General features: G+C 44.4%; 2 protein-coding genes across 2 annotated transcripts; both read left to right on the top strand.

The window, feature by feature from the left end:
- Positions 1–299: 299 nt before the first annotated feature.
- On the top strand, positions 300–18318 carry jph3a (junctophilin 3a; the record flags this gene model as incomplete). The annotated part of the gene is made up of 5 exons (XM_083760017.1): positions 300–681; positions 12108–12891; positions 13661–13785; positions 14540–15918; positions 16530–18318. The coding sequence occupies 5 exons, from the start codon at positions 300–302 to the stop codon at positions 16608–16610; spliced, it is 2751 nt and encodes a 916-aa protein (XP_083616143.1). The 3' UTR covers positions 16611–18318.
- A 2607-nt stretch (positions 18319–20925) lies between these two features.
- Positions 20926–25923, top strand: znf319a (zinc finger protein 319a). The gene is made up of 2 exons (XM_083760024.1): positions 20926–21273; positions 22466–25923. Exon 2 carries the CDS (start codon positions 22662–22664, stop codon positions 24447–24449), a length of 1788 nt encoding a protein of 595 aa, XP_083616150.1. The 5' UTR covers positions 20926–21273; positions 22466–22661; the 3' UTR covers positions 24450–25923.
- The last annotated feature ends 828 nt before the right edge of the window (positions 25924–26751 follow it).

Here is a 26751-nt window from a genome sequence, read left to right on the forward strand (position 1 = left end):
TGTGCCCATGGGGAAGTAGCATGCTCAACAGTTGCGTCCGTGCACGTTAGAACCCAAAAGCCGGGGGGCTTCGATTGTTTCTCCCGTTGTCTGCTCTTTTGGACCGAGCACGTCGGGGCCGACGGTCTGTGTTTTGTACCTTTTGACGAGAGGAGGCGAGGTATAAGGGAGCGTCAGGTCTCTGCAACCTCCCTGCTGCCAACATCCACGACGAGGCCTCCTCCTTTCTGTGTAAAAACCCTTTTGGCTTTTTTTCTTTCTTGACATTCTGAGGATTGCCGCCTAAACCTGTTTCATGCATGTCCACTGGCGGCAGGTTTGACTTTGATGATGGGGGGTCGTACTGCGGGGGGTGGGAGCAGGGCAAGGCCCACGGCCGGGGGGTCTGCACGGGGCCCCAGGGCCAGGGCGAGTACGCCGGGGCCTGGAGCCACGGCTTTGAGGTCCTGGGGGTCTACACGTGGCCCAGCGGGAACAGCTACCAGGGCACCTGGGCGCAAGGCAAGCGCCACGGCGTGGGAGTGGAGAGCAAGGGCCGCTGGGAGTACCGAGGCGAGTGGACGCAGGGCTTCAAGGGCCGCTACGGGCAGCTGGAGAGCACGGCCAGCGGGGCTCGCTACGAGGGGACCTGGAGCAACGGTCTCCAGGATGGATACGGCACGGAAACCTACTCCGACGGAGGTAAGCCTGTGAGATATACAAACATGACAATGATATTTGTGCCATGTAGGCTACTGTATATGCACTGGTGACCCACCAGCAACTTATTTGTATAGATTAATCTTGTTGCAACTTCCCAAACTTTTATTTTCTTTTTTTTTACCCCATGCACTAGAGACCCGGTTTCAGCCTCCCTGAGTTCATTGACTATGAGTGCAATGTCTCTCTTCATGTTTTCCGTTGTCCGTTCTATATTCAAATAAAGTCTATTCACCTACAAAAATAAAATAAGACAGCACTTCTCTAATTTATCCAAGCAAAAAAAGGCCACACAACTGAATACATACATTAAACAAGGTAATAGTGGTGGCAATAAATAACAGGGCAGTATTTTCAGTTGATCATATCCTATAGACCTATACTGAGACAACATTTTATTAGTGAAGTTGAGGGAACAGATGTGTTTACAACTAGGTATTACATGTGTTTAATATAACATCTGACTGGACTGCATGCAGACAGCTGACAGGGCAACAATCATGCATGCTGTACAACTGATACAGGCAAAACAATTCATCCGTTCCTGTCTAATATTATTAGGCCTGCATGTTGAATGCTCATGAGGTTCCCACCATCTCACCTCCTCCCAGTATACGACAGTAACGACACACGGTCCCCTTTCTCTCTCTCTCTCTCTCTCTCTCTCTCTCTCTCTCTCTCTCTCTCCTCCTGCATCATCCTCATCATCATCATCATCATCATATATACACCACAGAACGCCTCTGTAGCTACTGTATAGCCTATACATCGCCATGGTAACGCTGAGAGACGGCAGGTCAGCGTGTCACTAGAGACTTTCTCCAGCTCTGGTCCCTGATTGGGCTTTTTGGCATTGTTTAGTGACGTGCTGTGACTCGAGTATAGCTATAATCTAGGCCGTTTGATAACCAATGCAGCTCTGCCTCTCTCTCCGTCGCTTTCCCGTTGGTTGCACAGAACCCGGATGAGCCGTGAGAGGATGCTGCTACATGATGGGTGTGCGGGGGAAAGGTAGAGAGGCTGGGACTGGAGAGAGAGAGAGAGAGAGAGGGATAGCGAGGTCAATAAGTGATGCGGAGGACCGTGGAAACACGGTCTGTCAGACAGTGCTGCATTGAGGTATAATAGAGGTTGTTATACCAGCCGTTGTAGCCTTTAAATGGCTCCCCGTGCAGCCGTTTACATCCAATAACTCCCGAGCCCGTATTCGATTTATGAGTTAGCTTGAAAGGTTAGCAGCACTCCCACAAAATTGCTTACAAAAAAAGAAAGAAAAAAAATACTGCGTCATGAGATCGCGCTCACGTGGAAGACCGCCGACAGATGAATATATAGCACGCACGAGCTGACACATTTTCCACAACCCAATAAACGTGCTGTTGTCTTTAATCAGCCACGCAGGACATGATGTGTTTCATTTAAGAAGAAATAAACACAGCTAGTGCTACGCGGCCTGGTCACCTTCAGTATTGCCTATTATAGCTTCAGAAGGATTTCAGGACCGCGGATAGCTCCGCGTGGGGAGAGAGCAGAGCGTCGATCCTCCCTGCACGGTTTGGATGTAGGCTATTTTGTTTAGACCAGTGGTTTTCAACCAGTGGTCCGGGGACCACCAGTGGTCCCCAGCTAAATGGTGGAGTTGGTAACCAAATGAACCCATGTCAAGAGTTACATTATTGTTAAACATCAGTATTACATGCATTACATCACCTATAATATCTATACACAATTAGAGAATGTAGAATAATTGTCATTTTGATCAACGTTTGCCTGTTGTCTCTCCTATATGGTACCAACAGCATGTTTTGAGAGGCTAAATGTCATCAAATGGTGGTTCCGTGGCTCAAATGCCAAATAAATGATGGCCCTTGATATGAAAAGGGTTGAAAACCACTGGTTTAGACTTTAGACTATATGCCTTAGTCCTTATAGCTACAGGCAGCTCATATATAAGGAAGTGCTACGGGCCAATTCATTATATGGAACAGTAACATATAAACCACTCGAGAGGTCTTTTTCCACATTTAAAGCACTTGGAGGAAATGTCAAACATCATTATTTGCTATGCTGGTTATGAATGATGATCTATGAAGTGAAGTATAGGCTTTCCATCTTCTCCAATTGGGAGTTTAATTTAGCCCATTATAGGCTCTTCTGCATAGCTTAAAAATAGGCTGTACATTCACAGGCAGAGTTCGGTGTTTACAAAAGCCAAAACTCTCAAAAGACATTTATAAAAGCATTTAGCTGTAACATATTAACTCAAGCGGTTTTAGTTTTAGTTTTCTTCGACGGGTGCAGGCTGGCATCTCCCTTTAGAGATATTGAGAAGTTTAGTCACACGAGAGAGACTCGGAGTAGAGCTCCTGCTTCTTCGCCTGGAAAGGAGACAGCTTAGGTGGTTCGGGAATCTGGTTAGGATGCCTCTCGGGCGTCTCCCTAGGGAGGTCCTCGAGGCACGTCCCACTGGGAGGAGACCCCGGGGCAGACCAAGGCACAGTTGGAGGAATCACATCGACTCACTGGCCTTGGAAAGTCTCGGGATCCCCCAGGAGGAAGTTACTAATGTTGCTCTGGAGAGGGAAGTCTGGAGCTCTCTGGTGGAGCTGTTGCCCCCGCGACCCGACTACGGATAAGTGGTTGAAGATGGATGGATGATGGATGGATGGATGGTTTTAGTTTTAGCATATATTTCAGTACAATGAATCAAATCATAAACAAGCTTGCCATGAGAGATGACAACATCACCAAAAGGGTGAAATACAAATAAGAATTGGGGCTTTTGCCAAGGATTATTATTTGACTGTATAGCCTATACATCAAATACGATGTAGGCTATAAATTTTGCATTTAATACAAAGGATTGTAATGGCATATACTTGCGCAAGCAGAGCGCGCAAGTGAAGTTGATTGTCCGGTGCTCCGATGCGTATGCAGTGGCTGCATTTGAGAGAGACGTAATGAAGATTTGTAGAAATGCCAGGGTATAACTGGGTCTCGATGGTGACGTAATAAAGGTGGGTTTCAGATTACATACATGTACACTGAAACATACCTTTATTATGTCACCATCGAGAGCCAGGTATACCCTGGCATTGGTACATATATTCAATACGTCACTCTCAAGCCAGTTATACCCTGGCATTGGTACAAAATCAGCCACGTCATACGCATAAAACAACCCAAGTAACCACAGTATACTACTTATCAACTTACAAATTATCAATTTACAAATTATATATAAGGTAATGCCTCTATATGTATACATGTATGTAATCTGAAACCTATTTATTACGTCACCATCGAAAGCCAGTTATATCCCGTCACTCACCCGTATTAATTACATCATTGCTTGTTATGCTTTGTAGTCCCTGTTGTTGATTACGTAACCAATCCATGTTTTTCAATCGTTTAAAATGAATTAAAACTACAAAACACATTTGTTTTTACCTCCAATGACTAGGTACTGTACTGTACGTATAGCTAAACCTAATAACTCAATATTGAAACCAATATTTCACAGAGAGGGGACACAGGGAGAACATGTGAGGGTACCTACCTAGGGGACACGGGGAGAACATGTGAGGGTACCTACCCTAGGGGACACCGGGAGAACATGTGAGGGTACCCACCCTAGCGGACACGGAGAGAACATGTGAGGGTATACCTACCCTAGGGGACACGGGGAGAACATGTGAGGGTACCTACCCTAGGGGACACGGGGAGAACATGTGAGGGTACCTACCCTAGGGGACAAGGAGAGAACATGTGAGAGTACCTACCCTAGGGGACACAGGGAGAACATGTGAGGGTACCTACCCTATAGGGACACGGGGAGAACATGCAAACTCCACACAGAAAGGATATAGGTTTACTATACTATGGGGAAATATAGTTTAGGGTCAAGAGGGATTATTATTATTGTTATTCTGTGGACAGAATGCCTTAAAACCTTAAAGGGGTTTTCACGTCACCAAGATTTAAACATGTTTAATGTCCATTGTGTGTTTTTATTAGAGGTGGGATGATTCACTTACCTCCCGATTCGAATCTGTAACATTATGAAGTACATCTTTGTGATGTCATCAAGATAATGTTACTGGTTTTTTTCAGATCTCTATACACAACTATAAGGTATATTAATGACATAGTAAAATGTTGAAAATTAGTTAACCACGACCCCATGCATGTTACAAGAAGCGAACATTTAGAGAAAATAGGTGAACATTATAGGTGAACCGTGATAATGGCAGATCTCACATTGTGAAGTTGTGGATCAGCCATGTTTGGTGAATAGGTTTGGTGTAGACTAGAGGGGGAAAAAGAGAGAGCCAAGTATGGAACCCTGGAGCACCACAGTCAATTAAGTATTTAGGGTAATTAAAGTAATTAAAGATGATGACATATGGCATTATTATCCATGTATATAGATGATTACATAGATATGGTTTGAAAGATTTATTTGAATGGAAGTAGTCAGATGTTGCAACAGATTCCAACTGGGGACAGCTGCAACATGTTCAAAATGCATTACATTTCACTGATTAACTTTTGCTTTTTTTAAACGAGAAGTAAGTCTCTAATTCTTCATTTGTAGTACTAGTTTGTTATAGTATGATTGATTTATTTAGTATCTCTCAAACAGTAAAGAGATTTTATTTATTTATGTGTAGAACTGGGAACTCTATTATAGTGTAGATTAAAACATAACAAGTCAATGTGTCGATGTTTTAGATGCGAGTCATTCTCTTCATATGTATTTGGAAGAATAGTACACTAACAATGCAACAAACTTTTTATTAAACATGTGCGTATTTAAAGGACAACTTTAGTTTTTTTTCAACCAAGGTTCATGTTTTAGGTTGTTATTAGAGAAAGTAAAAGATGAGTGTTAAATATTTTTCATTTGTTGCTTTCTTTCGTTTTAGGGATTTTAGCTGGTTTAACAGGGGGGCGGGGGCATTCGAACATGGGGCTAAATATGTATTTATTTTATAAATATTTACTAAAGTCCTACTAGACCCCAAGAAATTATATTTGACTACAAAAGATCACGGGATCTACTGAATGTGACAAACTGGCATATTGAGCCTATGACACAGTGTGGCTTCCCCCCAGTAGGCTACCTTCACATTCAGTAGAGCCTGTGATCTTTTGTGGCCAGATGTAATTTATTGGGGTCTAGTAGGACTATAGTAAATAATAAAAAAAGAAATCTCCATAATATTTTGTAAATAAAGATGCATTTAGCCCCATGTTTGAATGCCCCCGCCCCCCTGTCAAAAATAGCTAAAATCGCTAAAACAAAAGAAAGCAGCAAATGAAAAAAAATGAACACTCATCTTTTACTTTCTCTAATAACAACCTAAAACATGACCCTTGGTTGAAAAAAACTAAAGTTGTCCTTTAACGTATTGTACAAAACCGAAGCTCATTCAAGCAAGCCACCTCCCTCCCTCCCTCCCTCCCTCTCCCTCCCCCCAGCAACCCGGGAAGCAGCTCTCTTCCGGCTCCTGGAATGACATTACATCATCATGTTTGCCTCACAATGAAGACTTGTTCATGTGTTCAAACAAGATTAGGTCAGTGGTTTTCAACCAGTGGTCCGGGGACCACCTGCAGGTCCTTGAGGGGATTCCAGGTGGTCCCCATGCAGCTAAATCAGGGATGGGCAACTCTGACGATGCAGAGGGCCACTATATTTCCACACTCAGAGGGCCACAGTGCATATTACTGTCGTGGCAAAAAGATAGCCGATCTACAAGCCCAAACGACGCGTTTTGAGCTTGTAGATCAGCTATTTTTGCTATATTTGAATTGAAATCCTGAATAATGCTTTGCTATTTTTGAATTGTAATCCTGAAAAGTAACCTTTTTATTGAATTTCAAATGCATTTAGTTATAATGAACTAAATACTAATTTATACATTGGACACAAAAAGACCATAACATTTTAATACTATTCATTAAGTAATTAAAGCGGGTCATGTTTGCATGTTTGAAATCAATACTATATCAGTATTCTGGTATTAAGCTGCGGGCCGCATTAAGGGAAGGTGGGGGCCGCATGTGGCCCCCGGGCCGCCAGTTGCCCACCCCTGATGGGAGAGTTGGTAATCGATTTTAAAATGAAACCAAATGTTGGTTTCATTTTACGCTCTCAAGAGTTAAATTATTGTTAAACATCTGCATTACTTAAGTCTATACAATTATGTAGAAGAATTGTTATTTTGTCCAGTGTTTGCCTGTTATCTCTCCTAATGGTACCCACATCAACATGTGGCATTTGAGCCACGGAGAACCATTTGATGAGATTTAGCCTCAATTTAGCCTCAATATTTTGTTATCGTTGAATAAGATTTGTCCACAATTCCATGCTGTATTGATATTGATGTGCATACCATTAGGGAAGATAACAGGCAAACGTTGATCAAAATAACAATTATTGTACATTCTCTATTTGTGTAGACTTCTTGTAAATTAGGCTAAGTAATGCAGATATTTAACAATAACTTAACTCTTGAGAGTGTAAAATGAAACCAAATGGACCCGGGAGGGTCCAATAAGGGTCCAACTCTCCATCATTTAGCTGGGGAGCTAGGGGACCACCTGGAACCCCCTCAAGGACCACTGGTTGAAAACCACATGGGCTAGTTCATTGTTAGGCCAACTGGCTGACCAATGGTGTTCAGTCAGTGACAGTGACACAGTGAGACCACTGTTGTGGTCAGGTCTAAAAGCAGTATTTGGGTGAAATGTCCTTGGGTGAAATGGCCCAAAATACTGTTTTATGTGGTTTGTTTTGATATGGATGCTTAGCCTGTGGAAACATATGCAAGTGAAACTGTCAACATTATTAATGTATTAGTCGTGTTAGAACTTGCTATTGTGCCAGCTATAGAAACACTGATCTTGACAGTTGCAAAGTCAACAAAACAATCATTCAATCATCTATCTTCAACCATTTATCCGTAGTCGGGTCACGGGGGCAACAGCTCCAGATTTCCCTCTCCACACAACGTTAGAAGGCCTAACTTCATTCTGGGGGATCCCGAGGCGATCCAAGGACATTGTGGAGATATAATCCTCCCATCTCATCCTTGGTCTGCCCGGGGGTCTTCTTCCAGTGGGCCTGCACTGGAAGGAGACCCCCTAGGACCTCCCTAGGAAGACGCCCGAGAGGCATCCTAACCCAAATGCCCGAACCACCTAAGCTGGCTTCTTTCCAAGCAAAGAAGCAACGACTTTACTCTGAGTCTTTCACAAACTTCTCACCCTCTCTATGGGAGATGCCAGCTACGCTACCCGCCTGAGAAAACTCAACCTTATTCTTTTGGTCATCATGACCCACACTTCATGATCATGAGTTTGCGTCAGTATTGTTTTATTTAATCATAATTAAGATGATTTAAAAAGTATTTTGGAATAGAGAACCCGTAGTAGTTGAGACTATAGAAGTAGTATAGTTGTATAGAGATCTCCGCCAGGACAGGTTGCCTATACATAGCAGTGTTGTTTTTGGCAGAAAATATTAGATTTTAGTCTAATATTAGTCATAGTCTCTTGAATAGTTTTCATTTAGTTTTAGTCACATTTTAGTCACCTGGAATGTCTTAGTGTTAGCTCAGTGTTAGATCATAGCTGATCTACAAGCTCACAGTAGATCAGCTATTTTCTTTTTCTTTTTTTTAAGATATTTTTTTTGCGGCTTACGCCTTTTATTGATTTTTGAAGGGACAGACAGTAGGCTGACAGGAAACGGGAGAGAGATGGGGGGATGACATGCAGTAAAGGCCGTGTCGGGTCCGGGAGTCGAACCCGCGGCACACTGCGACTGGATCACCAGTCCGGTGCCCAGACCGTTACGCTACGGCCTGGGCCAGATCAGCTATTTTCAGCATGCAACCAATTGTAAAATATAAAATGTAAAATATACTGGATCTCTTGTCCACTATAGTCCCTTCCTAACATTTTAGTCTAGTTCTTATTTGTTGACGAAATTGTCAGTATATTTAGTCTTAGTTTTAGTCATCATAGCTTATAGTTTTTATTTACATTCCATTTAGTTTTCGTCAGTGTCGACAAACAATTTCCGTCTTAGTTTTAGTCGACTAAATCAACGCTGGTACACAGGGCTGTGTCAATCATGGGGTGCAGATGTCAGGACACGAGGAAGCTGCAGCGGCAATAGAATTTGTACGATCGATGGTGCAACTGTTGCCGGTTTGTGGAAACTGGCAGGGCCGGACCCTTGCATCTTCATGCCCACCAAATCAAAGGTTATGGGGGATATTAATTTTTTCCCCAAATACCACAAAATATCTGTACCATTTGGCAAATGAAATTTAGACCCACCTAGAAATGAAATGATTTTGTGGCATTTCTTGCTAAACTGGGCACTCCTGCAAACTTACAAAAGTCAATTGTAGCCAATCAGAATAGAACATCACGAATCTGACTGATACATTTTGCTTGATAACATCATTTATAATGTGCACCAATTTGCGTACATTTTGGACAAACTCTGTATAGAGGCAGTTGGAAATTTGAGTCAGGCAGAAGTGTCCTATATGGGGAGATGCATCATGATCTAAGGAATCCAAGGGAAAATAAGAGCTACGGTTCAAGAGATATGGGCCAAAAACATTAACAGCCTGTTATAGTGCAAAGATGAAGCAAATACAAAAGAATTGGGGACAAAGGTTCTTCCTTGGCCTACTGGGAGTGTGCAGGCAAGATACACACACATGCACGCATGCACGCACACATGCACGAACGCACGCATGCACGCAGACACACACACACACACACACACACACACACACACACACACACACACACACACACACACACACACACACACACACACACACACACACACACACACACACACACACACACAGACACACACACACACACACACACACACACACACACAGACACAGACACACGCCAGTCGCACACACAGCACCGCCAAAGCAGTAATCATTCTGTTACTAGAAACTTCCGTGTAGCTTTTGTTATAAATCATGCCACCTTGTGAATTTGCATATATATGATGCAGAGACAACATGAAAACAATACTAATGCCTAGAAATGAATCAACACATTGATGTAATTATTGTCAATACTGTCAGGACAATGTATGTTGTGATACAGCTACAGTGAGGGTGAGGCAGGAAACATCAAAGTCTCTGAGTGGAAATATGAACACGCTAATGTGTGACATTCATTATTCTTTGTCAGCAGTCAGTTCCACCATCAATTACTACTGTTGCCTGGATGGAATTTTACAAGTGACCTAGTCTGGAAGAAACATATTAAGCTTCAAGTATTTATAAGGTTGCTATTAATATTGCATAATAAAGCTGATCCTATGCAATATTGTGAATTTTGCTTGTATTGCATCGTTTTATTAATTTCCTTAAAAATGTATATTTTTCATTTCCTGAAAAATGAACATTTTGGAGTTTTGAGGTTTCCTCCAGACAGCAAAGATATACATTGCCATGCATGATCTGGAGAAATCTAAATTTAAAGTATGTATGTTTAAACAGTGGAATAAACCAGTGCTAATGAACATGCAACCACTGTTTTGAAAACGAATCCTATTATAATACCATCCCAATATGAAGGGCCGCCCTGTAAGTCTTTGCTCTGGTTCTGCAAATGTTGTTACTTTTCAAATGTTTGCAACCTATTTTGCCCCGTTTATAGACGTATTAGAACTTAAGGTAGAGATCTCTCTATGCCAGAAGTAAGTGGTCGGAGTGGCATATTGTCGGTATCAGCCCAACAAAGGGTGTGTTGTGCTAGACGATAGACTAGACCACTGGGAGATGTATTGCTGAGGCGGAGCGCATATTTTGTACTTAACTACTGATTTATTTTCTTCACATTAACAAAATTGTTGTTAGAGCATGCATACGCCGTTCATGCGGAAAGTCGTGGGTTTGAAGTCCCCTGCAAGGGAATGCGAGTCCCGCCAAGTCAAATAGTTTCTGATCTGAGCCAAGTCTCCTGCAGGAGTCTGCATGGACAGGACAGGAGTCTGCAGATGTAAAACAGTAAAAACAGGAGATGTTGAGGATGATGATGAACACAACATATCCTGTTGGCTAGGATATGTTGTGTTTTCAATGAATGCATGGGACCCGAATGGAAATAAGACAGCAATGTCTTTCTTCGGTGCTATCCTTTTGGACCATTTGTGCTTGACTGTACCCCTGTACTGTTTGCATTTTATTGTCTAATAAAATTATGTCAACGTCAACGTCAAAGCAGGCCATACGCAATGTATACCTCCATCTGTAAATCCACATAAAGACTTTACATATGGAATAGATATCAGATATCAAGTTAAGTTATATACACTTGTTTTTTTTACAATACAACTTAGGATTCCTAAATAAAACATCATTGATAAATGTTGCTGCCATCTGCTGTGTTTTCCTCACCGTGTCTTTTGCACACAGGAAATAACAGATCTGCTATTTTCAGTGTGCATGTGACACCCACACACATCTTGTTTCCAAGTAGTATAATGTTTCTCAATATCATAGTGTCTCAAACGCTAATAATAATAATGATAATAATAATATAATAATAATAATAATAATAATAATAATAATAATAATAATAATAATACATTTATATAGCGTTTTTCTTCTTTTACACAAAATAAACAACTTTAATAGGAGAGAAATAGTGAAAAGGCTAAACATCGAGCAAGGGAAAAAAAAGAAAAAAAGAAAACAAGCTAAGATTAAAAGGCAGAAAGGGAGATTTGAATTAGGCTTATAATTGGGTTGTGCCAGTGGATGACCGGATTGTGCGTCAACCACATTATTGGGTTATTGCAACATCACCGGCCCAATTATGGGATGGAGAGAGACCTGTATTCCATGTCTCTGTTCTCTACAGCGTGCCGAGCTGCATCACTCATGCAAAACTTTAATGTTCATTTACAACATTAAGTAATCTATATAGGAAACTTAATGGGAAATGTGTTGAGACAAGCTCTCATTTCAACCTCATCACTCTATGATGAATAGTTTCAAAGTTAATCAATAACTGCCCTTCTTAATTTGACCACATATACCAACGATGTCAAATATTGAGATAATATATATATTTTTGTATGTATATAATACATAGTGTATTGAGCCATTGCAGACAGGGTCATGCATGCTGTACACAAACTCTTTAAAATGGTGTGTGTGTGTGTGTGTGTGTGTGTGTGTGTGTGTGTGTGTGTGTGTGTGTGTGTGTGTGTGTGTGTGTGTGTACGTGCGTGCGTGCGTACGTGCATGTGTGTGCGCTATCATCAACTGGTTCATGGTATCACATTTCTCTTTGTGTCTGTCCGTCTCTCTCTCTCTCTCTCTCTCTCTCTCTCTCTCTCTCAGGCACCTACCAAGGCCAGTGGCTGGGTGGGATGCGGCACGGCTATGGCGTGCGGCAGAGCGTGCCGTATGGCATGGCGGCTGTCATCCTCTTCCCACTGCGCACATCCATAAACTCCCTCCGCTCCGAGCACAGCCACGGCCCTCCCACCATGCTGGAGGATGGCAACGCCATCACTACGCCCACAGACGGGGTGGTGGCTGGACTGGCCGGCAGCCCCGTGGGAAGAGGCGGCTTCGCCCTGACCGCCCCGAGCGAGGCCGAGCGCCAGAGGAAGAGGAAGGGCCGCTTTCGCCAGTCCATCCTCAGCGGCCTGAAGCTGCGGCGCTCCGAGTCCAAGAGCTCCTTGGCCAGCCAGCTCAGCAAGCAGAGCTCCTTCTGCAGCGAGGCCGGCATGAGCACCGTCAGCTCCGCCGCCTCCGACGTCCACTCCAACGCCAGCGAGAGTGAGCAGGGCGCCCCCGTGGACGCCACTGTCACCGAGAGCTACGCCGGCGAGTGGCGGAGCGACCACAGGGCCGGCTGGGGCGTGAGCAGACGCTCGGACGGCATGCACTATGAGGGCGAGTGGGCGGGGAACAAGAGACACGGCTACGGGTGCACCACCTTCCCCGACGGCACCAAAGAGGAGGGGAAGTACAAGCTGAATGTGCTCGTGAGTGGAAAGCGCAAGAATCTGATCCCGCTGAGAGCCAGTAAAATCAGAGAGAAGGTGGACCGGGCTGTTGAAGCTGCAGAGAAGGCAGCTGATATTGCCAAGCAGAAGGCTGAGATAGCCCTGTCCAGGTGAGACGGTCCTGCATGGGGACTTTCCATTTATTTTTTGAGGGGCGCCGCTAGCCCCTCCTATATTCAGCTATTAGTGTAGATTTTTGTTTTCCCATTGACAATGAATGGAGAGTTTACATCATATGTGGACGAGGAAATCCGTATTTTTTGTCCTACACAAAGATTCAATTCCCATTGACAACGAATGGAGAATGTACGTCATCGTCATGTGTGGACAAGCAAATCAACATGTTAGGCCATGATGTATGATAAGAGCGCCCCTCACTTCACACGGATGTGTTTTTTTAATCTGAGGTCACCTGTTCGCCCCCCAGCCCACTCAGTCTACATGTTAAAAGTGTCTGTGAGCAAAAAAGCCCCCCCCGTCTGTCCAACACACACACACACACACACACACACACACACACACACACACACACACACACACACACACACACACACACACACACACACACACACACACACACACTAGGCTACATGAGAGTGTGTAGATGAGATGAGATAAATATGTAATGTATTGCATTACATATTTCTGCATGCAGTAGGAAAATTGCTGTTGGTACTTTTGCAGCCGAAGGGAGATGCACAGGATCAGCACACATGCACGCACGCATGCATTAATTGTTATTGCAAATATGCTATAATATTGATTTCAGCGGAGTGAACTTTTGAGTATATTGCTTAATTGCACAACTGTTATCATACCTCTCACATCAGCACTGCATGACCACATTTCTGCCTGCTGTGTCAATTGACTCAATTGTAGGATGAGCCACGCCCGTGGAAAGGCAGAGGCAGCAGAAGGGGTTGCACAGAAGGCCGTGGAAGAGTGCCGCTTGGCCCGGATCGCTGCCAAGGAGTTGTCTCCTTCCTTTCATATCTATGGGAATGGTACGTTTGAAACAACGCTGAATTTCACCATTCACATATTTTTTGTTAGCCTGGCTCCAGCCCTGAATCGCTACCATTAAAAAAAAAGATGTCCTGGCGATTCAGGTCTGTTGACTCTGCCTACGGCGGCGTCAGTCTCGATCGCAAATCTGATCGCAGCAGGTGATTGGTCATCAACCCTGTCACTCGACAGCGTCAAATAACAAACATGGCTGCCCCCACTGTGGTGACTCGCGACCGTATCGGTTTGTTTATTCCACTGTTCAGCCAAGGTGTCGCGCCACAGCACGTCTACATAGGTGGTACGCTTCTTTCCCCTCCTGGCTTTGCCCTGGGTTGGCACCAATAGGCTCAATTTACTTGCCTCAAGTTCTGGGTGCCTGACGCAGTGCCCTGCCAGCCTCATCCTTCTCTCTCTGACTTTGTCCGTGACCCATGGTAGGTCCCCATAGAGGTCCACATTTCTGATGCGGTCCGTCCATGTGACACCTAGTGCCATTCGTAGCATTCTTGTGTAGACTGGGTATTAAATCGACCTATGATAAATAGTTTCTTTACAGAAACGACACGTTTTATACACATCATCAACCAACATATTTTACCGCTTTTGTTCACATGCTAGCAGCGCTCGTTGGCTGTGTTTGTTTGGTTAGCAACCGGGTTAGCCATAGCCACATGATTGACAACAACGTCACATATAGTGGCGCCAAGTCACTTCACCGGCATTAACTCTCTGCCCATGTTTCCCTACTAGGGCTGGAGTGTCAGAGGGCCAAGCACCAGGACGGCATGAAGGACAAGGACCACGAGGTCATCTCCACGGGCACAGACAGTCCCGAGCTGTGCACGCCGGACACCACGCCTCCCGCCATGACGCCCGAACTCAGTCCCGTGTTGAGCGTGCCTGCCTCGCCCCCGGCGGCGCCCACCACGCACGCTCACCACCGCCCCAGGAACGCCTGCTTCATGCGGCAGAGCGCCGTGGACGACCAGGTCGGGGCCGCCGAGATCCAGGTGCTGGTGGAAGGGCCTCGGGGCGTGGGCGGCGGGGGGGCCAACAGCTGGACAGAGGACATGTACCCGGAGCGAGGAGGAGGAGGCAGCAGCCGCTCCACCACGCCGTCCCTTCTGGAGGAGCAGGAGGGACAGGTCAATGGCCACGAGCAGGTCGTCCCGCTGTTGACCAATCACAAGCCGCGGGAGAAGTCCACGTCCAATCACAACAACAAGCCCCGCGAGCACTCGTCGTCCTACAGAGCCTGGGAGCACTCCTCCTCCTCCTCCTCGTCCAACCAAAAGCCCTCCTCCAAGCATGCCTCGTCCAATCACAAGTCAAGGGAGTACTCCTCCTCCAATCACAAAACATGGGATCATCACTCTTCCGTCAATCACAAGGCCTGCGAGCATGCCTCTTCCAATTACAAGCCGCAGGTGCACATTTTGTCCAATCACAAGGCCTTGGAGCATAACATGTCCAATCACAAGACTTCTGAGCATGCTTCTTCCAATCACAAGTCCCAAGATTATATCTGCTCAAATCACAATGCAAAAGACCACTTCACGTCCAGTTACAGTCCCCGAGAGCAGCATGCGTACTCCAACCACCATCACCCAGAGCATGTGTACTCCAACCACCACCCTAAGCAGCACATCTCGTCAAACCACAAGCTTAGCGAGCAGCACGCGTTGGTCGACCAAAGGCTCGACGGGGGCCTCCTCACCGGGGCTTGGACTAACGAGAGCACCCTTCGGTGGAGTCCCGCCCACTCACGCCTCACGGAACACGACGAGGAGAGGCTGAGCGACTACACTGTAGACATGAGGCTCCAGCCGCCGGACTCGCAGATGTCCCAAGGGCTGCTGCACGCGGGCCAGGAGTCTCCGTCCCCGTCCCCCAAGGGGGGCCCCTCCTCCCACCACCACAGGTTGCGGTCCCGGGGCCTCAGGCCGGTGCGGGAGGGATCCATGGACTCTGTACAGATGCTGGACAACCTGAATGTGGGCGGGGCGGGGGCGGGGGCAGAGCTGGAGGAGTGGCCACTGCACAGAGACCTCACCCTCTCCCCGCCCCTCAAGTCTCAGCCAATCACACTGGAGCAGGAAGGAGAGCATCTCACCCTCAAATCAAACTCAGTGAGTCATCTTTACGTTTTTGCATTTCTGTTTTCTGTCTTAAAACCCATTTAGGACGGGAACCCGGCTTTTGGTGTTATGTTATACTTTACCTATTAAATAGCAAATATATAAGCTCGTAGCAGATATATAAGCTCGTAGTGCGGCACCGAGTGCCGTGCTACGACCTTGTAGATCTGCTATTTTTCAAGAAAATCGTGAAAATGTGGTGGAAATCTTTGAATACGGTATATATTCTTTCAGAGTGAATGTTTTAAACACATATCTTTGCTTCTGGGGGGAGGTCCCTGGAACAACATATTTTGAGATGGGGGTCGGTGGCCAAATTCAGATAATTCTGAGGGTTCTTGACATGAAAAAGGTTGAGCACCACTGACATAGAAACATAGGTTTTTCAGAAAACTTTTTTTAGAATCGGTCCTAAATGGGTTATAATACTACTACTACTACTACTAATAATAATAATAATAATAATAATAATAATAATAATAATAATAATAATAATAATAATAATAATAATAATGATGAATATAATCAGTAGTAATACATTCACTGTGTCCACTGAGAACTGAACTAACGCTTTCATTTTTGTCTTCTTCTCTTTTCTTTAGGGCTCCAGCTCTATTCTGGTGGTAATGGTCATTTTACTCAATATTGGAGTAGCCATTCTGTTCATTCACTTCTTTATTTAAGCTTCTACAAGTATGATCTAAGACTTATTGTTACCTACAGTATACTATTATTATTTATTGAGAAGGACATTCTGCCTATTCGACTGGAGCCCACACTGTCAGCAACAAGTGACGGACACTGCGAAGTCTTTCTATTGTTGCTACTGGTCTTTTCACCCTTTGTTTGAAGCCCATTTGAGTTTCTTTAAAACATAACCGTTTCTTTTGAAAACGCCTATTTTGAGCTTGCAAACCATAGCGAAAAGGTATTTGATAACTATGTTAAGAAAGCAAAGAGTGCAGCTTTAAGGTAGTGCGGGCATCGTATAGGACACAATGTGCATGGGTTCAACATCTGCTGTTAAAACCATTGACAGATGAGATGACAGGACAGTTTTTGCCCTTTCTTTCTGCTCGAGTCTAGAGTACAACACACCACTATGTCCAACTTGTTACCACTGAACATGCTAGCCTATAGCATGGCAGACACACTTCATCCTATCCTATAAAAAAACCCTTTTTTGCCTTTTAATCCTTTCCACCTTCCACCCAGTCCACCAACCCTATTAGCACTATGCGCTAAAGAACTATGCTGCAAGAGTAGATCCATTTTAAAGGGCTCCGTCATTGTTCTTTTCTTTCTCATCACGAAGCACACGCAAACTCGCACCCATTGCATGAGGCTGTGTAGTTTACAACGTGCACCATTTTTTATCCCCCCCTATCCCTTTAACATGTGTTGTCTTCATTTGTACACGCTCCACTCAAATTATTGAGTTATAGGGTCAGTGCACCTGTTGGCAGATATTTGGGATCAGTGCCATTTCACCTCCAATCAAATGAGAGAATCTGACATGATCAGATTGGCATTTGACTCATGAATTCTATGTTAGTCACAAGTACTCCAATGGCTTGGATTCAAAATTTTAATCTTAAGTAATTTCACAAATTTATTGTAAATGAAGAGGAATTTATGTCAACCCTACCACTTACGCATCAGCACACACACATACACACACATGAAGTCTCAATGTCGCACACATGCACATAGGCGCACCACACAAACACATGAAAAACATTTTGACTATTGAGAAATTGAGGAGGATTCAGGCTTGCCCCTTTGTACAGCTTTGAGACTGTTACGTTATAACCACTAATTCTACTATATACGTGTATGTGTCATTATTATTCCAGTTTGTTACTTTTTGCAGTTTGCAAGACAGAGAGAATGCTGAGTGCCTCGTATTTATTGATTTCTTGTCTCAACTTAATTTAACCCTAAACCCCAGCCCTTGATAAAACACTCGTCATGGGCAGGCAGGCTATGGGAGGGATAAGGTATACCTTCAACATTAAGAAAGGTGACCCCCCCCCGCCTCCGCCAAACCCTCTGAAATGGCATGCACTGTTTTCTCTCTCTCTCTCTCTCTCTCTCTATCTCTCTTACTCCCCCTTTTGGACGAGTCAAAAAGGGAACAATGAGGTTTCTACAGTGTCACTTCCAGACACTTTTGGGCCGGATGAGATTTTTTTCAGCATGTTTGTTTAGCCTGCTCAATCTGGTGTCAGTTTGTGAGTTCCTGCCTCTAGTCTCTTTATCCAAGCAACACAAGGCTAACATGAGACAATGGAGAGCAGTGTAAAATAAAAACGCTAGCTTTTAACTCTCAGTGGATATACCGAAATGTCCCCGAGTTTATGAATGATATAAAAAGAAAACTCTCTGCTACTGTATGTTTTATACTTCGCACCCAGTGACATCATCATGTTGTGACATCATTGCATGCCCAAGCATGCTACTTTCTTACACTTTGGTTTATGAGGTTGTTTCGAAGTTAATGTGGAGAAAAATAATGAAATGTTTGAAATTATGAGCTTGGTGTGGTTATTATTATTATTACTACTACTACGTGTTCGGCCAAATATTTCAGATTGACAAAAATTAACCCTTAATTTTTTTACTTTGTAAAGCAGTGGTTAAGTATAATAAATAATATACAGTATGTGGACATCTACTTTCTGTATATATATATATATATATATATATATATATATATATATATATATATATATATATATATATATATATACACACACACACACACACACACACACACACACACACACTAATTAGTATTAGTATATATATATTATTATTATATTATATTAGTTTTATCAACAGTGGACATATTCTATAGACATGTCCCCATGGTATGTCACATTGTCTAAAACATGTAGAAAGGAATACATCACATTTTATTTATAGTCTTTTTTGCCTGTTCCAATTTCACCAAAGTTAACCCACAGGTTAGTAGCCTCTGTCCCAGCCTGCGAAGAGCCTGGTTACAACTAGTCTCAGTTTACCTGGCAACAGCAGTCAAATATCAAGCGGAAGTGGAGCTTCCTCCCCACTACCGTTTCGCAAATGTATCCTAATATAAATCAACTACGCATATATAGCGTGCTGCTTAGCAGAAAAGGAAATAATACAATAAAATGTAAAGATATTTTTTAATATATTTTCGTGAACGGAAATGGCAGCTTTCTTACTCAAATTTCGGGAGGTGTAGTTCCAGACTCTATATAGCATTCAGGAGGTGTAGTTCCAGACTCTATATAGCATTCAGGAGGTGTATAGTTCCAGACTCTATATAGCATTCAGGAGGTGTAGTTCCAGACTATATAGCATTCAGGAGGTGTAGTTCCAGACTCTATATAGGAGGTGTAGTTCCAGACTCTGTATAGCATTCAGGAGGTGTAGTTCCAGACTATATAGCATTCAGGAGGTGTAGTTCCAGACTCTATATAGGAGGTGTAGTTCCAGACTCTGTATAGCATTCAGGAGGTGTAGTTCCAGACTCTATATAGCATTCAGGAGGTGTAGTTCCAGACTCTGATTCAGGAGGTGTAGTTCCAGTTGGCTGCGGCCAACCACCAGTCTCCTAAATGTGATGTCTCACCAGTCACCACTCTTCACCTGACAGTGAGGAGTTTCACCATGACAACTGTAAACTTGTGTAAAGCATGCAGATTCCAACCGGACGCGTATTTGTATCTATGCTGTCCTTTTCCCTCGTAATCCTCACCAAACAGGTAAGGAGTAGGTAGGACCACCCCCTTCCCCTGGCCGAGCTGGATGCCCAGCAGAGGATTCAAACCTCCAGTCTTGGGCAGGAACTTTACCCCTGTGTAGTGAGTGATGCGCTGGAGCGTGTATTGAACCCCAGTCTCTCCAGACCGACACACAGCCTGTCATGGCCAATAGGGCTGAGCCCGATTGGCAACTAGGCTGTTGTGGGCCGGGGTCTTAATTGGCTGGGTGCACCACTCAGACGCCCCAGACCAGCCAGTAGGCCTACTTCACTATAGGCTAAGTGAAGTACTCTAGTGAAGTACTCTACTGTGGGATGAGACATGGTAAAGGACAATGGTGAGATAGCTGAATCGCAAAGACATACGAGAAATATGCATGTGGCATAGCCTACAGCAGACTTAGGTGGGAGACTGGGACTGTGACAGGGGGGACCATTATCCCAAATGCTAGAATTAAGGTCTATACATAATGCTCGATCTTCCTGCATGGGCAATATATTTTACACAGAGATACTGTAGATATAGATGCACAAACGCACAGATGACAACGAAGATTTGACCGAAATCCGACTTGGCAACAGTCTGAACTGAACCTTTCTCAGGTCATCAGTGATGCACGCGCCAAATTTGACGATGCTCGGCAGAGCACGCGCACGCACGCACACACACACACACACACACACACACACACACACACACACACACACACACACACACACACACACACACACACACACACACACACACACACACACACACACACACACACACACACACACACACACACACACAATTATTCAATTCAATGAGCTTTATTGGCATGAGAAAACATAACGTTTACATTGCCAAAGCAAAACAGTACACACACACACACACACACACGCGCGCGCACGCACACAAACAGTGCATATAGTGCACACTGCGTCCCGCCCCCCCCCAAAACATAAATCTGTTTTGTCCGTCCACCGCTGCCGCATTTATGAATGTGAAAACGACTATAACGAAGCTCTCGCGGTTCGAGCACTGATGTTATACAGTATAAATCTGTTATTTTTGGTCAGCGACACGACAACGTATAGGGCAGGCCTGTACGGCAGTACCCCACCTTGTCCCCCAGAGGGCGCATAACCCCCATCCCCCCATTGTTTCAGTCAGAAATAACGTAATAAAATCACACCTTCCTTCTGTTAGTGTTTGATCCTGGCTGGTTTCTATTCGCCGCCACGGGAAGAACAAGCCCCGCCGACGTGTGTTCTCTAGTAGAACCCCTAAACCTATGTGCAGCAGAACAATAATACTGCTGATAATAATAATAATAATAATAATAATAATAAATAAGCACCATTTATTATTTGGGACTAGTAGTCGCAGTAAAGCAGCAGCAGCAGTGATCGAAGTGCGTGGCGGTGGTTTCCGGTGTGCGGAGTGGTGGAGCCGCCTGGGTTCTGTTCCGTCTCCTCTCAGTCCTCTCTCTCAGGCTGCAGAACCCCATAACAGAACCAACGGTAACCGCTAGCTGTGTCTAAACAGAACCACAGAGGAGGAGGACTCAGGAGAACAAACCAAACCCCATCCATCACATGCTACTTGTGTAAGTTGAACGATCATAACGGCTCTTGATTTTTTTTGTGTGTATGTTTGCTGCAAATGGGACCCCTTTTGCGTTGCTGCGGGGTTGGAGGGGGGACGGGGAGGCCTATTCTATGTTGGTTCGGGCCTCGGTTCGGTCGGGCCCAGACAAAAACATTCAGTCCGTTAATTGTGGGCCCAACGGTGGCTTCAAATCCCCCTCCCAAATTAAAGGCTAAGAACGATTAGCCTGCTCCCGGCCGGCTAATGTAGCTCGATCTGCTAGTAAAGCGTTTGATTCAGGATGGGTTTATTATTAAAAACAGCGCTGGACGCTGGTGGTAACCCGAACGCAACAATGTAGTATTGTCCGCAGCCAGGACGATGGTTGGTTCAAAGGGATCGAGCCGCTTTAGCAACAATGTATAACCATGTAACCGTGCAGAACCAGACAGTAACGTACCGAGCGGCTCCATCCACGGTACCAGCTAGCAAAGCTAGCCTGCGGAACAGACTACCATCTGGGGTGGAATTCATTTCAACACCCCGTTACCGTACAGCACAGCACACTGGGTTCCGATCAGCGGGCGAGAACACTGTTTGTTTTAACACGAAATGCGACTAGGCCTACATTATTACACTGTAGTAAATACGCAATAAATATAGATGCATCAATGTAACAACGTTAACAGGTCGACTGGGTTGTGTTTCAGTAAATAGTCAGAGCCCAAATCCTGTTTAGGTCTTACTTGGCCATTTTTGCAGATTTGACAAAGGCTGTTATCAGAATGTCTAAATAGATTATATCCCCCTTGGAATAATGTACTGTAGCCTATGCTGATGAGAAAGAATGTGCTTAATTGTTCCTTGTGAGGTCTAGGCCTGCTAACCTATTGTTTTGTTTTACTTAAAATGGACAAGGATGAAGGATGTTGCAGTTATTGCAGAAATACATGTAAATTTTTTCCTGATTGCAATGGATCTCAACAAACCACATTACTCCACTTTTTAATGTTATCCAAAGTTTAATTCATATTCATTATTCTGACAGTCAATTATAGGCCTATAGGCTATATTTGTGTGTGAGTGAGAGTGTGTATGTGTGCACGCGCAACATGAATAGCTTTACATGTACACTGAATACACTTTTACTGACCACAATTCCTTTTAATGTTCACACGTTCAATTGTTCATTTTGATTTCTTTCCCTCCAGGCCGTGCCACTGATTTCAAAATACATTGTAATCACAAGGAAACAGGAACAGAAAGGCTCCCTCCCCAAATAGCTGATCGCCATCCATCCATCCCCCCCACCCCCAAGCTACTCCCACATTCTTAGACTCTGACAGACAAGTGAAGTTTTCTACTAGTGTTGGATTGGGGGGGGAAAAAACTCCAAGATCCTTCAATATGCGTAGCGGAAGGATGACGGAGGCGTGGCAGCAGCAGCACGCCGTAGCTCCTCCCTCCGTGGTGCACACCATCCCCCAAGCTACAGACAACCCTCTGGCCTGTGCCGTGTACGGAGTAGTCCTGCAGCAAGACTCCGCGCTGCAGCAGCCCCAGCACAACAGCCAGCACGGCCAGCAGCACGCCGTGCAGGCCCAGCAGGCCTCCTTGGGGCAGGTAGGGGGTGAGAGAGGACACAAGTGCGGGGCCTGCGGCCACGACATATCCCACCTGGCCAACCCCCACGAGCACCAGTGCATGGTGAACCAGGACCGCTCCTTCCAGTGCACACAGTGCATGAAGATCTTCAGCCAGGCCACCGACCTGCTGGAGCACCAGTGTGTGCAGGTGGAGCAGAAGCCCTTTGTGTGTGGCGTGTGCAAGATGGGCTTCTCTCTGCTCACCTCGCTGGCGCAGCATCACAACGCGCACGGCAACGGGAACAACCCCATGAAGTGCTCCATCTGCGAGAAGACGTACCGGCCGGGTTCTTCCGGAAACGTCACCCCGACCTCCTCGACGGCCAACCCTCAACAGCCATCCACCGGCGAAACGTCCGGCGGTGAAGCGATGAGTGCATCCTCTCCTTCGGTGTTTGAGGCCGCTTCGCCGGACAGGCCCTACAAGTGTTCCGTGTGCCATAAGTCCTTCCGACATTTGTCCGAGCTGACGCGCCATGAGCGGGTGCACACAGGCGAAAAGCCATATAAATGTGACACGTGTGATAAAAGCTTCAGCCAGTCATCTCACCTAGCCCACCACCAGCGCACTCACAGCTCAGAGCGTCCATACAAGTGTGCCGTCTGCGAGAAGAGTTTCAAGCACCGGTCTCACCTTGTGCGCCACATGTATGCACATTCGGGCGAGCACCTTTTCAAGTGCAATTTGTGTGAGATGCACTTTAAGGAGTCGTCCGACCTCCTGCACCACCAGTGCCAGCCCATCGGGGAAAGGCCCTTCCGCTGTGGCTCCTGCGGAAAAAGCTTCAAGCGCCCGTCTGATTTACGGCAGCATGAACGCACCCACTCAGAGGAGCGACCTTTCCAGTGCGAGGAGTGCCAGATGAGTTTCAAACAACAGTATGCCCTTGTGCGCCACCGTCGCACACACAAGAACCCAGCTGACCGCCCTTTCAAGTGTAACCTGTGTGATAAGGGATTTCTACAGCCTTCTCACCTGCTTTACCACCAGCAGGTCCACGGCATGGAGAGTTTGTTTAAGTGTGCGTCGTGCCAGAAGTCGTTCAGTCAATCTGGAGAGCTGCTGAGGCACAAGTGCGGAGGCGAAGTGGAGAAGCCCTACAAGTGTGACGTTTGCGGTAAGGGGTACAAGAAGAACTCGACGCTGCAACGCCACCAGAACTCCCACTGCACTGAAAAGCCCCTGAAATGCTCCCTGTGCGACAGGCGTTTTGTGTCGTCCTCCGAGTTCGTCCAGCATCGCTGTGACCCGACCCGTGAGAAACCCCTGAAATGCCCGGACTGTGAAAAGCGCTTCAAGTACTCCTCCGAGTTGCAGCGCCATCGCCGCGTTCACACGGGAGAGAAGCCTTTTAAGTGTGCCAGTTGCGATAAGAGCTTCAAGCAGCGCGAGCACCTGGCCAAGCACCAGAGTGTGCATTCACGCGAAACCCAATTCAAATGTGTCTGGTGTGGCGAGCGTTTTGTTGACCTGACAGCTCTGCAGGAGCACACAGTACAGCACACCGCTGAGGGAGATGGTTTCCCTGCAGCCCCCTGCATCCCATGAGTAGCATTGTGCTTGAAGCCCTAGGAGGTAGTGTGGCACAGTGAGTGTGCCATTTTTTGCTAGCCATTTGTAGCCAATAACGCGCACCCATGATTTGCATTTAATATTTATTTGTCACCTCTAACATTTAAGACTAAGCCCATATTCAAAGATCATCTACAGTACACAGGGCAGATCACTAACATCTTGGCCATGTCCCTTCATTTGGCGCTCATGGAAAACATTAAAAGAAGAATGTTATAAAAAGGCAAGTCAAAGTGAGGGAATAACTTGATTTTGTGTGGACTTGGGTGTGAGATCTTCTGTGATTGCATGTGGTTTTGTGATTTGTAATTTGGTTATTGAGAACGAAAGATGTTTTAAGACAGTTGTCCTCAATGTTTGCTTATGTACAAACTTATGAACTCCATGTGCCTTTACTGATCAGTCACTTTGTATTCATAAGATGAACATTTCATTTCAAGTTTTCCGACACAGATGAATCCCCCCCACCCCTCCTAGATACAGTAGCTGGCTTGTGCAATGCTGTCCTCCACAAAAACCTAGGTGATATCATCTATTTGTGCATGAATATTTATTATACTTTAAGTCACTGTATTATAATAGGTTTGGTTTATTTAGGAACACAACCTGAGAAGAAGGAAGAAAAAAGTGTAATTGTAAAAATGTATACCCTGTGTGTTATGAAGTTCTGTGTTGTTGCATCTTTGTACTAAAATAAATGGCATCTAGCTAACTAACTCCTTCCCATCATGTCATGAAGGCAGCCGTCATGTGCAATAAGACATGCACAATATATGTTTAGGACTACTGAACCATGGCCTAATCTATTTCTTTTAAGATACAATAATGTGTATACAGGTACACTAATGTAAATACTGAAAACAGTATTTTGCTTCTATTCCATTATAAGTTGCAATGTGTTTAGCAAGCACATTTCCGACTCCAAATGGATTATCACAATAGTATCGTAACAAACAATGTTTTGCTCACTTGCCACATACCTATGACCATTAGTTCTGTTGTAAGAAATAACTTCAGTAATTCTATTTATAGTTTAATTTTAAATATCTCCCTAGTATGGTACAAGATTCCAGTCCAGAGGTTTGTAATTTTAATCTGAATTGCTTCATACGGTAGACTTTTGTGTTGGTCTATGATGGGGATGAAGTGTAAAATATGACATTTTAGTTTACTGTGTGCATTTCTATATTCTATACTACAGTATATTTAAAACGGTTTGGAGATTTAAAAGAGATTCAGTTGTGGAATGGGACAGTATTCAATGCAGCTAAACCACACGTGCATAAGTCATTGTCCCTATTAGTACATTGATGGGCTGAAGATCAAAGTGTGTGTCAATAGATTTGAGTATGAAAGCTTTGAATATATACATAATGGATGGATATATATAGTACATCATGTTCATACTGTATTCAAATAGAAAATAAAATAAACCACACTATCAACAACATGAACGTGTTCAATTGTTTTCCTATGGGGCACTCAGGATCAATTAATAAAAAAATGCATTACATAATAGAATAATTTGACGAGTTGCCAATATTTATACCTGATGATGCACCAATAATTTGTTAATTCTCATGCAGAAATATGTCACCAACATTTAGGCTGTTTTCAAACTTTCATGTCATTAATTCAAATGGCCTTTTTTCCAAACGATTCTACCCTATAGGGACTGATATGAAACTATATATTTTGGTTTTATTCATAGTAGTGGTATTGAACAGTCACTCATATAGGAGGCAAACCTATTTATACATGCCATGATGATTGATCTTCTCCCATAGTTTAAAAGGCTGGTGGTCACAATGTATTTTGGCCAGTAGTTGTCCTATAGTTGTATAGTATACCATCTTACCATACCATTTATCCATTTATTTGATAGTTTAAACATTTTGCAGATGCGTACCGGTATCTAATTTTAAGATTTTAAATGGGTTGTGTCAGTTTGTAGAAGCATATTAGCAGCATATACTTGCCAGCCCATAGAACCCAATATGAACTCGAGCATTTTGAGTACCCTAGCATTTTATGTTAGAAATGTTGAGTATGCATGGGTAAGGGTTCCCAGCATGCTAACTCCCAGCTATTTTCATAATTAGCATTATATGTGACCATACCATTAACAACCTATATCTATAAAAATATCAAATTTTCATCATGCTTTAAGTAGCATGTGACATGTCAAATTAGGGGTTTTTCATGATTCTGAACCCATTCCAAGCATTGGTTTTGCACAAAAAATAACATTTGTTGGGCTAAAACGGCCATAGCTGTC

The sequence above is a fragment of the Protomyctophum parallelum genome, assembly GCF_964188405.1.
Source record: "Protomyctophum parallelum genome assembly, chromosome: 2".
NCBI lineage: Eukaryota > Metazoa > Chordata > Actinopteri > Myctophiformes > Myctophidae > Protomyctophum > Protomyctophum parallelum.